This window comes from Nomascus leucogenys, chromosome 15, assembly GCF_006542625.1.
Source record: "Nomascus leucogenys isolate Asia chromosome 15, Asia_NLE_v1, whole genome shotgun sequence".
Lineage (NCBI taxonomy): Eukaryota > Metazoa > Chordata > Mammalia > Primates > Hylobatidae > Nomascus > Nomascus leucogenys.
This window is the reverse complement of record NC_044395.1, coordinates 60,375,194-60,389,789: the sequence shown is the minus strand read 5'-3', so window position 1 is coordinate 60,389,789 and position 14,596 is coordinate 60,375,194. Positions and strand designations below refer to the sequence as shown.

At 39.6% G+C, this 14,596-nt stretch overlaps 1 protein-coding gene across 2 annotated transcripts in view; it reads right to left on the bottom strand.

The window, feature by feature from the left end:
• The window catches only part of THAP12 (THAP domain containing 12), a 31,236-nt gene that overhangs the window by 13,215 nt on the left and 3,425 nt on the right, over nucleotides 1–14,596 (bottom strand). Inside the window, exons 2-3 of one of the 2 annotated variants that reach the window (XR_004033682.1) lie at nucleotides 2,673–2,793; nucleotides 1,165–1,259 (exon numbers count right to left, since the gene is read on the bottom strand). Coding sequence is in view for 1 of the 2 variants with exons in the window: in XM_030829642.1 (XP_030685502.1) it covers nucleotides 2,673–2,793 (121 nt within the window). In the remaining variant the exon portion in view is untranslated. The remainder of the gene's footprint in view (nucleotides 1–1,164; nucleotides 1,260–2,672; nucleotides 2,794–14,596) is intronic. The other variant, XM_030829642.1, reaches the window with a different exon arrangement.

The window sequence follows — 14,596 nt, the reverse complement described above, 5'->3', positions numbered from 1 at the left end:
AATATCTATAAGGACACATGCCAAAAAAGACAATATTCAATTACTACGTATGATATCAAGTATCTCAGTGTCAAGATTTAATCTTTAACTGCTGAATTAAGGTTTGAGCATAAAACAATAATCTTACTCTAGCATCAAAATAATAAAATATTTGGCTCCGGCCAAATTCAGTAGTCATGAATGTTTACTGATGAGATCTTTTTTTTTTGTCTGTTTGTTTAAAGACAGGGTCTCACCACCATGTTGCCCAGGCTGGCTCTGAACTCCTAGGCTCAAGCAATCCTTCAGCCTTGGACTCCAGAGTAGCTGGGACTACAGACACGTGCCACTGTGCCTTGCTACTGATGAGATCTTCAATGCCAAACTAATAAAGCCAAAACTCTTAAACATTTAGATACAGATATCAGAAAATCCAGGGGTTTTTGTTTGTTTTTGAGACACAGTCTCACTCTGTCACCAAGGCTGAAGTGCAGTGGCGCAATCTCGGCTCACTGCAACCTCAGCCTCCTGGGTTCAAGTGATTCTCCTGTTTCAGCCTCCTGAGCAGCTAGGATTACACGTGTGCACCACCACGCCCAGCAAAATTTTTTTTGTTTTGTTTTGTTTGGTATTTTTAGTAGAGAAGGGGTTTCCCCCTGTTGGCCAGGCTGGTCTCAAACTCCTGACCGCAAATGATCAACCCGCCTCAGCCTCCCAAAGTGCTGGGATTACAGGTGTGAGCTACCATACCCAGCCCAGAAATCCAGTTTTTAATAACAACATCTCCTAGACGTATAGAAAGAACATTTTCTCACATTTGGATTCATTTATTCAAGATTGAAGAATCATTTAGAAATTTAAAAAGTAAACCTGGCTCATCTTTCTGTTCTATTCTCTAACTAAAGAATGTAAGAATGAACTATCCTTTAAATTTCTCACAATCTGGTTAGAATTATCTAATTAAGAGACCATATTTATTGCTAAAATAAAAATGCAAAAATGCATATGGCAAATGTATTTAAAATAATTTGGGATATTTTTACTTAGTATCAAGAACATAAAAGTAGTTTGCCTTTTAAACATATGAAACCTTTTATTTTGGTTGATCATTACCCTCTTAACAAATCAAGGCAAAAATATTCCTCAAATATTTGTGATTAAACTGTTGAACCGGAATTGGCTCACCTCCCAGTGACTTCACAAGTATCTGCTTCAATTAATTTTGAGAAATAAAATAACCCAATCATTCTTTAGTTTTCTGATGCCTCTGCAAAATGTATCTGAAAAAAATATCAAAATAAATTGCTGCACAACAACATATAGTGTATCTTTGAATCAAGTTTATGTCTATCCCAATATCTGAGGTGTTACATTAGTTACAATGAAACAAGTCTGCTTCATTTCAATCAAATTTGTCTTATTTGTGCCTTTTATAAATCACAGCAAGAGAATCACAGAGGGTTAAAAATCTTAGAACTCAGGAACTACCTGGCCTAATCTCCTTATTAGGAACTGGGGCCCAAAGAGGGGAAGTGACTTGGCCAAGCTCACACAGTTAACAGTAGGTCCTGATATGAAATTACATAATATTGATGAAAATGTTTTTCCACACTACCTGGCTAATTTGTTTACTATTATATCTACCACATAAAAATTAAAAGTTGGTTCTAATAGTACATACAAAAACATGAAAACAAGAGCTCCATTCCGAGATGAAAATTTTACTCATAAAAAAGCTCTAGATAAACAGCTCCAAATAAAAACACCAACTTTACCTTAAATAAACATATACTTTTATAATCATCTAAAATTTTCCTGAAGACTAAATAATATTTAAAAGTGGTTACCTCGGCCGGGTATGGAGGCTCATGCATGTAATCCCAGCACTTTGGGAGGGCGAGGTGGGCGGGTCACTTGAGGTTAGGAGTTTGAGACCAGCCTGGCCAACATGGTGAAACCCCATCTCTACTAAAAATACAAAAATTAGCTGGGCCTGGTGGCACATGCCTGTAATCCCAGCTACTTGGGAGGCTGAGGAGAGAGAATCGCTTGAGCCCAGGAGGTGGGGGAGGTGGCAGAGGTTGCAGTGAGCTGAGATAGCGCCACTGCACTCCAGCCTGGGTGACAGAGCGAGATTGTCTTAAAAAAAAAAAAAAAAAAAAGTAGTTACCTTGGGTGAGTAGAAATGGGGCATCAGGAACAGAAGAGTTTTTTTTTTTTTTTTTTTAATCATTTTGAGTTTTTTTTCCAGACAAGCTCTCACTCTGTTACCCAGAATGGAGTGGAGTGGCATGAACACAACTCTCTGCAGCCCCGACTTCATGGGCTCAAGTATCCTCCCATCTCAGCTTCCCAAGTAGCTGGGACTACAGGCATACGTCACCACACCTTGCTAGTTTTTTTGGTATTTTCTGTAGTGATGGTGTCTGGCCATGTTGCCCAGGCTGGTCTCAAAATCCTGAGCTCAAGTGGTCTTCCTGCCTCAGCCTCCCAAAGTGCTGGGATTATAGGCGCCTGGCAAAATCAGGATTTTAAGAACAAAACAGATACTATGCAGCTCCAAATCTGTCTTCATCTTAAAGTGGCAGGATATAGGAATACCTTCCAACATTGGTAAATACTTACATTTCCAACCAGAGTGAGAGAGAGAAATCAAGACAAACAGAGAGACACCAAGCTCTTCTATTACTCACAGTTCTACAGATCATAGAGGTCTCAAAATGTTTGGCACATAATCGATAATGTTTATTTAGCTGATCAGGTGTTTTATCTTCTAAGTCTGCTCTCCTACAGTTCTCCACCCACTTCTGGCATCTATAAATAAAACCAAAATACAATTATGAAAATGAGCTCAGCATTTAAATTTCAGCCTTTAGTTTTAAGGCAAACATACATTAATAACAACTGATTCCTGCTTCCCTCCCTGAGAACATAATTTGGAGAATTTGATTAATAACAAAATAACAGTTGGAAAAAACCTTAGAAGTCATTTAGTACCAACATTTCAATTACAGACAAGGTTAAGAAGTAACTTGCTTGGAGGGAAGTACAAAATCATCAGCAGAACTAGAACTGAAACCTGCATCTTCCAACTCCCAAAACATCAAAGAAGATTCAACCATCAGCAGAACAAGCAGAAAGCTGCATGCACAGCCACAAGGCTAACAGCTTAACATTCCCTTCAGGATTTCAACTTCAACAAGCAAACAAAACAACACTGTCACTGTAGAAAATCAGCAATTAGGCCGGGCACGGTGTCGCGCCTGTAATCCCAGCACTTTGGGAGGCCGAGGCAGGCAGATCAGGAGATCAGGAGATCTTGGAGATCGAGACCATCCTGGCTAACACGGTGAAACCCCGTGTCTACTAAAAATACAAAAAATTAGCTGGGCGAGGTGGCGGGCACCTGTAGTCCCAGCTACTCGGGAGGCTGAGGCAGGAGAATGGCGTGAACCTGGGAGGCGGAACTTGCAGTGAGCCGAGATCGCGCCACTGCACTCCAGCCTGGGCGACAGAGCCAGACTCCGTCTTGAAAAAAAAGAAAATCGGCAACTAGATGTTCTTTAAATAACTAGTTTCTAAGGGAAGCATAAAGGCTGTATTCGTTTATCTTCCTATGAACACAAATTATTATCTACAGTGATACGTGCTGACTAGATTGCAAGCTCCATGAATGCAGGGACTTTGACTACACAATCTAGTATACAAAAAGTGTTGAAGACAGAGAACAAGACAAAGTCCATGCCCTCTCGGTGCCTAAATATTTTCAGAAAAACTAATAATAAGCACTTATTATGAGCCAGACACTGTCCTAAGTCCTTTCCAAAGATGGGTACTATTATTATCCCCCTTGTGCAGATGAAGAAACCAAGGCACAGAAATATTAAATAACTTGCTAAAGTCACAACTAGATCTTTCCTCAAATTTCTTTTCTTTTTTTTTTTTTGAGACAGAGTTTTGCTCTTGTTGCCCAGGCTGGAGTGCAATGGCATGATCTTGGCCCACTGCCTCCTTGAACTCTGCCTCCCGGGTTCAAGCGATTCTCCTGCCTCAGCCTCCCAAGTAGCTGGGATTACAGGCATGCGTTACCACACCTGGCTAATTTTGTATTTTTAGTAGAGACTGGGTTTCTCCATGTTGGTCAGGCTGGTCTCGAACTCCCTACCTCAGGTAATCTGCCCGCCTCGGCCTCCCAAAGTGCTGGGATTACAGGCGTGAGCCACTGCGCCCGGCCCATTCCTCAAATTTCTAAGAATAAAAGTTCTGCCGTGGATAAACAGTATCACAAATTATTTTTTTGAGATGGTGTCTTGCTCTTTTGCCCAGGGTGGAGTGCAGCGGTGTGATCTCAGCTCACTGCACCCTCTGCCTCCCAGGTTCAAGCAATTCTCCTGCCTCAGCCACCCAAGGAGCTGAGATTACAGGCGTGCACCACCACACCCAGCTAATTTTTGTATTTATAGTACAGATGGGGTTTCAGCACGTTGGCTAGCCTGGTCTCGAACTCTGGATCTCAGGAGATCTGCCCACCTTGGCCTCCCAAAGTGTTGGGATTACAGGCGCGAGCCACTGCGCCCGGCCCAACATATTCCTTTATAATTAAATCACAATATTTTATTTTTATGTTTTAACACTATTGTCCACCTCCCCCCAACATATATGCCCCTGACACTTAATTCTCTCTACTCTAAAAATGTAAAATCATGGTAAAATGCTATGATTTTTAAAAAACTACACCTAAATTGTACAGCATTTCATTTGACCAACAAGTATTACTGCTCACAGTAATGATGCCTAAGATGTTCACAATTTAATCACACTTTTACACAGTTGTACATTATGATTATAAACACTTCATGTTTCAAAATCCAAATATTAAGTATAAAAACGATCTCACTATAAAATAATTTGCCATACTGCTACAGTTGTTTGTTTTTTAAATTCTTAAATCTCTGGAGACCTTCCACACAGAGTAATACTGTACATACTACCTCTGAACTAAGTTGAAGCAGCTTTCTGATATCAACAGCAACTCTTATTCAGACAATCAAGAACAGAATGGGCATCAGGCAGAGAGCCTAATTAAATACACCTGTCTTTCTATATGAACTACTTAAGAATAAATCTAGTGAAAGATGTGTAAGACCTCTAATAATCTTTTTAAAGCAAACTTAAATACACAAGTTTATGAACCGGCACACTAAATTCCAAAGATGTCAATTCTCCCCAAACCCATTTACTAATTCAATATAATCATAAGCCCAATAAGTTTGTGAGAGCAAGAGAAAGAAATGACAAATTACTCTAAAACTTTTTATACACAAATTTAAAGAACCAGAGATAACCAAGATAACCTTGAGAGAGAGAGAGAGGAAAAAGGAGGTTGAAAGAATTACACTACCAGATATTAAGACTTACTGTAAAGGTTATTAAGACAGGTACTGGCTGAAGGACAGAACAATGAAACAAAATAGAGCACTGCAGATACTTAAAGGTAGCTTTGAACAGCAGCAAATATGGATTTTTCTTTTCCAATAAATAGGGCTGAGTCGGCTGAATATCTACATGAAAAAAATAAATCTTAACTCCTACTTGTACACCATACACAAAAATAAGTTCCAAGTGATTGCAGATCTAAATATGAAAGGTAAAACAATAAAGCCACTAAAAGATAACACAGAAGATTATCTTCATGACCTTGGAATAAAGATCTCTTAAGGCAACAGCACAAACGCTAGAGGAAAAGATTTATAAATTAGGCTACTTTAAAGTTAATAACTTTTCTTCATTAAAAGAAGCCATTTAAGAGTGAAATGGCAGACCACAAAATGTCAGATATTTGCAATACATATATCTAACAATACATATATCTAACAATACATATATCTAACAATTTGCAATACATATATCTAACAATTGCAATACATATATCTAACAATATCTTCAAAATATATATGAAGAACTCCTACAAATAAATAACCCAATATAAAAACAGGCAAGGGGCCTTGAACAGGCACTTTATAATAAAAAGGTTATAAAAATGGCAATACATAGATGAAAAAAATGCTCAATCTCATTTGCCATCAGGGAAATGCTAATTAAAGCCAAAACAAATTACTACATACCCACAAGAATGACTACAATGTAAAAGAGGTAATACCAAATATTGGGGAGAAGGTGAAGTAACTTTGCCCATCAACAGCAGAATGGATAAACTGTGGTATATTCACTCAATGGAATACTACTTGGCTATGAAATGAACAAACTATCTATAATCTCACAAATGTAATGTTAAGCAGAAGAAACCAGGAGTACATACTACATGATTCCTTTGATACTAAATTCAAGAACAGGCAAAACTCATTTATAGTGATTGTTCAGAAAGCGTTAACACAGCAGACCTCAGGCTGCTGTCCTTAGAAAGGCCTGTTTGTTAAGGACCTTGGGCTGGTATCTGGGAACTTGGTTGGTAAACAGTTCCATACACAGAAATAAAATTTTTCCTAACTGATAATGCAGCTCAATGTGCCTAGACTGTTTGTGCAAACAACATGATTTATGCTGAACACCTGCCATCCCTTCTGGGAATCTGGAATTTTATTATATGCCAGGCAGAGGCTGCCTATGTGATCAGGACCCAGTAAAAACCTTGGACACTATGTCTCTAACGGTCTTCTCTCCACAGAAACACGGCACATGTGTTGCTACATTTCCACCACTGGGGAAAAATGGGCTCTGGGTGACCCCCTCGTGGGAAGGAGAGAGCATACGGAAGCCTATACATGGATTCCTTCAGACTGTGCCTGTGTCTTTTTCCCTTATGATCCAGATGTGTATCCTTACTACAATGCTGCAATAAATCTTCACTGTGAGTACAACCATATACTGAGTCCTGCAAGCCCTTCTAGTGAATCTTTAAATATAGGGTGGTCTGGCTCCGCCTCAACACAGTGATGGAATAGTAGATACATTTGGGGAGGGTAACAACCGGGAGTGGGCACAAAAGAGGCTACTGAGGTGCTGCTAATGTTCCATATCTCAAACAATAATAAAGCTTCCATTCATTCTCCCTCTTCCCCCCAAAACCTAACTAATCCAAGGTATGTGAAGTCACAGTGGCTACTACTGGGGAGAATGGGATAATGGCTGGGAGAACCATGGAGCAGAGGAAGTTTGGGATGCTAGTAATACTCTATTTTTTAAAAAATCCCAGTGAAATTTTCATGGATATGTTACTCCGAAAATCCAACATGATGTACAGTTACCATTTGTGATCTTCTACGCATATGTTTTTTGGGTTTTTTTTCTTTTTGAGAGAAAGGATCTCACTCTGTTGCCCAGGCTGGAGTGCAGTGGTACAATCTCGGCTCACTGCAGCCTCCATCTCCTGGGTTCAAGCGATTCTCCCACCTCAGTCTCCCATGTAGCTGGGACTACAGGCACATGCCACCGTGCCCGGCTAATTTTTTGTATTTTTTGTAGAGGCGGAGTTTCACCATGTTGCCCAGGCTAGTCTCAAACTCCTGGGTGAAGTGATAGCCCTGCCTCAGCCTCCCAAGGTGCTAGGATTACAGGCATGAGCCACCGCACGTAGCTCTTCTGTGTATACGTTTTTACATGAATAAAATTATAAAAATTATATATGACCGGGAGGCTGAGGTAGGAGAATCACTCGAATCCGGGAGGCGGAGGTTGCAGTAGGCCAAGATCGCGCCACTGCACTCCAGCCAGGCAAGAGAGCGAGAGTCTGTCTCAAAAAAAAAAAAAAAAAAAAAAACATATATATATATATATACATATATATATATATATAAAACCACAGTAAGTCTTTTCACATGTGTATTATGAACATGTATATATATTTATATACATACATACCCACTTATATACTCGTCTCAAATTTTTACCAATGCCTCCCCTTTCCCAGCTCTCCCTGTCATTGTTCTGTTCCCTGTACTCCAGATTTTGTAGACTTTTCCCTTAGCACAGTGGAATGACTCCCCAAATCCATCTGCTTCTCTCCATCAGTAACACCCTGGTCCAAGCTACCATAATTTTTTACCTGGTCTACTAGCATCTCTTCCAAACTGGTCATCTGCCCTTCTCTAACCCCTTCTCCATGCTGCAGAGTATTTTTTAAAGCCGATTTGAGAATGTCTCTCCCATGCTTAAGCTTTTAGTGGCTTCTCATTACTCTCAGGATAAACAATTGTGTTCACTTCTATCCTGGGGCCTTCTCTGCACTGTTTACTCAGCCTACTACACTCTTCTTGCTGCTTTTTATATACTTCCTATGCACAGTTAACTATGACTCAGCCTTCAGATCTTAGCTCAAATGTCATTTCTTGAGGGAAACTTTTCCTGATTCACATGTGTACATATATGTGGGTGTATGTGTATGAATATGTATGCACACAGAAAACTCCAGGTATTTAAGACTTTCCACCTCTCCATATATAATATCTGAACTCCCTACATTTATCTTACTATATTATTCCCACCGTGTAAACATGCCCTAATGTCTCCCATCTTTAAAACTCTCTTAACCCTGATCCTCTTTATAGCAAAACTTGTTAAAGCATCCATTTGGACTGCATCCACTTATCTTGTTGTACTGTCTCCTTAATCAATGTCAAGGAGGCTCCTGCTCTATCCCTTTTCCACTGAAACTGCTCAAGAAAATTACTAATGACCCTATCTTGCCAAATCCAACGGTCACTTTCCCGTACAGATTTTATTTTATTTTTAACTTTTCTTTTCTTTTTTTTTAGGTGGAGTCTTGCTCTTGTCGCTCAGGCTGGAGTGCAGTGGCACAATCTTGGCTCACTGCAACCTCTGCCTCCTGGGTTCAAGCTATTCTCCTGCCTCAGCCTCCTGAGTAGCTGGGATTACAGGCACCCGCCACCACGCCCAGCTAATTTTTGTACTTTTAGTAGAGATGGGTTTCGCCATGTTGGCCAGGCTGGTCTCGAACCCGACCTCAGGTGATCCACCCGCCTCGGCCTCCCGAAGTGCTGGGATTACAGGTGTGAGCCACCGTGCCTGGCCTATCTTTTATTTCATTTTTAAAGTAATGAGAAGAGGTGTCATTATATTGCCCAGGTGGGTCTCAAACTCCCGGGCTCAAGTGATCCTCCTGCCTCAACCTCACAAAGTGCTGGGATTACAGGCGTGAGCCACTGTGTGCAGCCACTTTCTGTACACACCTTAAACACCTTCGGCACTAGTCAACCATCACTGATCACTTCTTTGTTTTGTTTTTGATGTTTTTCCCTCATTGGTTTCTTACTAATGCAGCATTTCTAAAAGTGTATTCCAAGGAATCCTGTTCAAAGAATTGCTCCTAAAAAAAAAAAAAAAAAAAAAAAAAAAAAGACAGGGCCTCAATCTGTCGCCCAGGCTGTAGCACATGGTGCAATCATAGGTCATCGTAAGTTCAAACTCCTGGGTTTAAGCCATCCTCCTGCCTCGGCCTCCCAAAGTGCTGGGATTACAGGCCTGAGTGACCATGACCAGTCAGAACTGTTCCATTTAAAAAAAAAAAAAAAAGGGACCGGGCATGGTGGCTCATAATACCAGCACTTTGAGAGGCCAAGGCAAGAGGATCACTTGAGGCTAGGAGTTCAAGACCAGCCTGGACAATATAGGGAGACCTCGTCTCTATAAAAAATTAAAAAATTAGTCAAGTGTGGTGGCGTGCGCCTACGGTCCCAGCTACTTGGGAGGCAGAGATGGGAGGATTGTTTGAGCCTGGGAGATGGAGACTGCAGTGAGCAATGATTGTGCCCCTGCCCTCCAGCCTGGGCGACAGAGTAAGAACCTGTCTCCAAAAAAAAACAGGGTTCCATGGTCAAATAAGTTTAGGTAATACCTATTTTATCCTGTCCTACTCTTAAGGTTTTAGACATTGCTGTAGGGCCTTTAAAAAAGTTAGCTAACCTCTCTGTACCTACTTTGGTCACCTGTAAATCAAGGACTACCTCAAAATTTACTGCAAGGGTAACATGAAATAATGTATATATAACAGAGAAGTATATAACAGAGCAGTGCCTGTCACAAAGAATACACTACATAAGTACTGTTCCAGCCTGGGCAACATGGCGAAACCCTGTCTCTACAAAAAATACAAAAATTAGCCAGGCATGGTGGTATGTACCTGCAGTCCCAGCTACTTGGGAGGATAAGGCAGGAGAATTGCTTGAGTGCAAGAGGCAGAGGTTGCAATGACTGGAGATCGTGTCATTGCACTTTAGCCGGGGTGACAGTGAGACACTGTCTCAAAAAAAAAAAAAAGGAAAAAAAAAGAAGTACTATTATTACGACTCATCCCATTGTTTGGAAGATTAAATGAGTTGATATGAAAGTACTTCAGGCTGGGCGTGGTGTCTCACATCTGCAATCCTACCACTTTGGGAGGCTGAACAAGGGAGGAATGCTTCAGCTCAGGAGTCCAAGACCAGCCTGGGCAACATGGTGAGACCCTGTCTCTAAAAAAAATTTTTTTTAAAAATTAGCCGGGGGTTGTGACAGGCACCTACAGTCCCAGGTACTTGGGTGGCTGAGGCTGGAAGATCGCTTGAGCCCAGGAGGTTGAGGCTGCAGTGAGCCATGCTCCTGCCACTGCACGCCAGCCTGAGTGACAGAGCAAGACCCCTCAAAAAAAAAAAAAGTTTGAAATTTGCTGCTCACATTTTAGAGCAGCAATTCTCAAACTTCATAGTCCCAGGATTCCTTTGCACTAATACATTATTGAGGACTCCAAAGATCTTTTGTTTATGTGGATTTTACCTAACAACATTTATCAGAAAAAATTTTAAAATATTTATTAATTCATTAAAATACCAACCTTATAATATGTTAACATAAATAACGTTTTAATAAAAAATTACATTTTCCAAAACAAAAACATTTAGTGAGAAAAATGACACTTCTTCCTTTTTGCAAATCTCTTTAATGTCCAGCTTAACAGAAGACAGCTAGATTCTCACATCTACTTCTGTATTTAATCTATTGCTATACGTTGTTTTGGTTGAAATATATGAAGAAAATCTAGCCTCATAACGATACGCAGTTAAAAAGGTTATTACAATACTCCTCTTTTTTCCATATAATTGTGAATTCTCCACAAGTGGTAGTTTCTTCAAGATTAGTTGAAATGTGAAATCTGAGACCAGACCAATAAGCTTTTTCATCCCCTACTACATAAAAAATCCCATAGTCTATCTTACACTTTGAATAGATCTTTTATCCACGTATGTCTCTGTAAAACCATAAATTGGTCACTTGGAAAATATTAGTTCAGTGAGTTATACATACCATATAAATGTTAACGCAATTCATTATACAAAAAAAAAAAAACCACATCAGTATCATCAGTGATCTCACCAGAAAAGTCTTTAAGTATTAGAGAGCTGTCAAGCTCACAGTAGCACATAAGTTTTCCAAAATTCTAATTTTCAACTTGAATGCTCAAATTATCAGTTGTTCTCCTTGAAGTGGCAGGCTTGTTTATTTCTGAGAAAATGTCTACCAAACACCCAGATCTGAATAATCATATTTAGAAAATTCTAGAAAACACAATACAAAATTTATCAAAGCAATGATGCCATCATGTTATGTAGCACCCCAAAAATTCCACTGTCCAATCCTGAGAGACCGAATATGAAAAATGCAAATAATATCAGTGTTATTATGAAAATACTTTTGACATTGTGGACTCCCTGAAAGGGTCTTGGGGATTGCTATGGTCTGAATGTCTGCATCCCCTCAAAATTCATATTGAAACAATCCCCAGTGCAGTGGTGTTGGGAGGTGGGGCATCTGGGAGGTGACTTAGGTCATGACGGGGAAGCCTTATTTGCCCCTTCCACCATGTGAGAACACAACAAGAAGGCACCATCTAAGAAGCCAAGAGTGAGCCCTCACCAGATGCCAAATCTGCTGGTGACTTCATCTTGGACTTTCCAGCTTCCAGAACTATGAGAAATAAATTTCTGTTGTTTAAAAATCACCTAGTCTAAGGTATTTTGTTATAGCAGCCCAAACAGGCACCCTCACGAGTCCCCAGAAAACCAGTTTTACATTTCACAAAGTAGAGCACATCAACTCTCAATCAGCCTTCATTAAATTGCCAGAAGAACCTTGGAAGCCCTCACCCATCTTGGGTGAGTTAGTACTAGCTGCCTGAGGAGGAAGAAGAGAGCTTCAACACCCAACTCACTCTAATCAGAGCAATTCGTTAGCTCTACCTGTACCTTCTCCTGGTTTAGGAAGAGCTCCACTGTGAGCTGCCTCACAGTGGCAAGCCTTGGCATTAGGCAAGCCACCCTGGGGCAATCAAGATTTAGGCTTTTTTTTTTTTTTTTTTCACTTAAATCATGTCACTGACCTAAGCTGGGTTATTTCACCTTTTTAAAAAAGAAGCATATTAATGCCACTTTTTCTAAAACAATAAGAACTATTATGGTATGTAAATTCCACACCACTTTATTAATTACACTCTTGAAGTTTAAATTATTTCTAAATAGCTGTTTCTAAAAGCATGCATGGAATTTATAACTGATGACTGGGAATGTACTGTTTTAATAGCATTAAATATATTCATCTTTATTGTCAACAATGTTAGCATTTGAAGATTAGACTGGCAATGTCACCTTTTGTCAACCTTCCCTACAACCTGTTTATAGATGAAAAGGTGGGAGGGGGTTAGAGCTAATAACCCTAAAAATACTGTTATTAATTCAATAACACCTCTGGAAACTACTTCTTTGTTATAATAACACTGGGCACAGTGAAAAGGAAACTATCAAATACAGTAGAACTTAAAATCATGTAGTATGAGGAGGTTTGATTTGGATAAAAAAACCTTGAACATATTAAGTTAAACAAGCCAGACATAAAAGGAGAAATATTGTATGATTCCACCAATATGAGGAACCTAGAACAGGCAAATTTGTAAAGACCGAAAGTGGATTCGAGGTTACCAAAGGCTGGAAGGGCAGGGGAATGGGAGGTTATTGCCTAATGGTTACAGTTTTTGTTTGGGATAAATGAAAAAGTTTTGGAAATGGTGGAGAAGGTTGCACAACACTGTGAACGTAATTAACGCCACTGAATTGCACATTTAAAGGTTAAAATAGCAAATTTTGTTGTATTTTACCAAAATTTTAAAAATTAATGTATATACCCCAAATTGTACACTTTACATGGGTGAATTATATGTGAATTGCATCTCAATAAACATCTTTTTAAAAAGAAATTCATGATTTGGTCTTGAAGCATTCAAAGGAGTCTAACGCTGAAAAGGGCACAGGCTTTGTGTGATCCTGGGGACAAAACTAGGACCTCCAAGGCCTCAATTACAGGAGGCAGATGTTCACTCAATACAAGGAAGAAACAACAGCCAAAGCTGTCCAGAATCATCACGTGTCTTCTCACAAAGGGGAGGACTATCATTAGAGGTGTTTTAGCAAGGGCAGAGATGCCCATCTGTCAGGAATGCACAGGGCCTATAAAGACCCATAAACACCTTTGTCTTCGAATGCTAAATTGTGTCTATGTTTTTTCAGGTAAGAGTCCTTATGCTAGATTCTCAAAAGGGATAATAACCCTAAAAATGACTAAAAGTCACTATTATTGAGAAAATTCCAGTATTTCAAGTGAGATTTCACTAGATCTAAACACTTCTTTCAAATCTGAAACTGTAAACCCCTATAGACTATACTCCCCTTAAGGAGTGTAGTCAAAACAGGATTCACTACATATTAACACAAATGACCTGTGGTCCAGAACTGACTAGGGGTGCCCTCATTATGGAAGTGAAATAAACTTGTAAGAATGTCTTTGGGCTAAAATTTGGGTAAAAGGAAGATAACGCATAATGGGGCAAGGCCAAGTCAGACTAAGATGCTCCTCTCCTCTGTTCCCAACTGCTACTCCTCACTGTACTGAGCGAGTTCTTTCCCGTGTCTCGGAACTTAAATCACTGGGAATGCCCCAGGACTCAATCCTCAGATCTGTTCTTTGCTCACTCCTTAGATAACCTTAACCCGTACCACAGTTTTAAATACTCTCTATAAACTGAGAACACCCATATTTACAATTTCCAGTCTGAAAGTCTCTGAATTTCAGACTTGTATATCCTATCCTCTCTTCAAGACATTGATTTTCTTTAAGGTGAAATTCTCATAACATAAAACTAACCATTTTAAAGTAAAAAACTAATGGCAATTAACACATTCATCATGTTCTGCAACCATCACCACTACCTAATTCTAAAACATTTTCATCACCTCAAAAGGAAACCCTGTAACCATTAATCAGTTGCTCCCCACTCTCCCTTTCCCCCAGCCCCAGGCAACCACTGATACGCTTTCTGTCTCTATGGATTTACTTATTCCGGATATTTAATATAATAGAATCATACGACATATAAGCTTTTGTATCTGGCTTCTTTCACTTAGCATGTTTCTGAGGTTCACCCATACCGTAGTATGTACTGGCACTTCATTCCTTTTCATGGCTAATATTTCATTGTATTGATATACATTTTGTTTATCCATTCACGCACTGATAAACATGGCTTGTTTCTACCTTTTGACTATTGCGAATAGTGCTG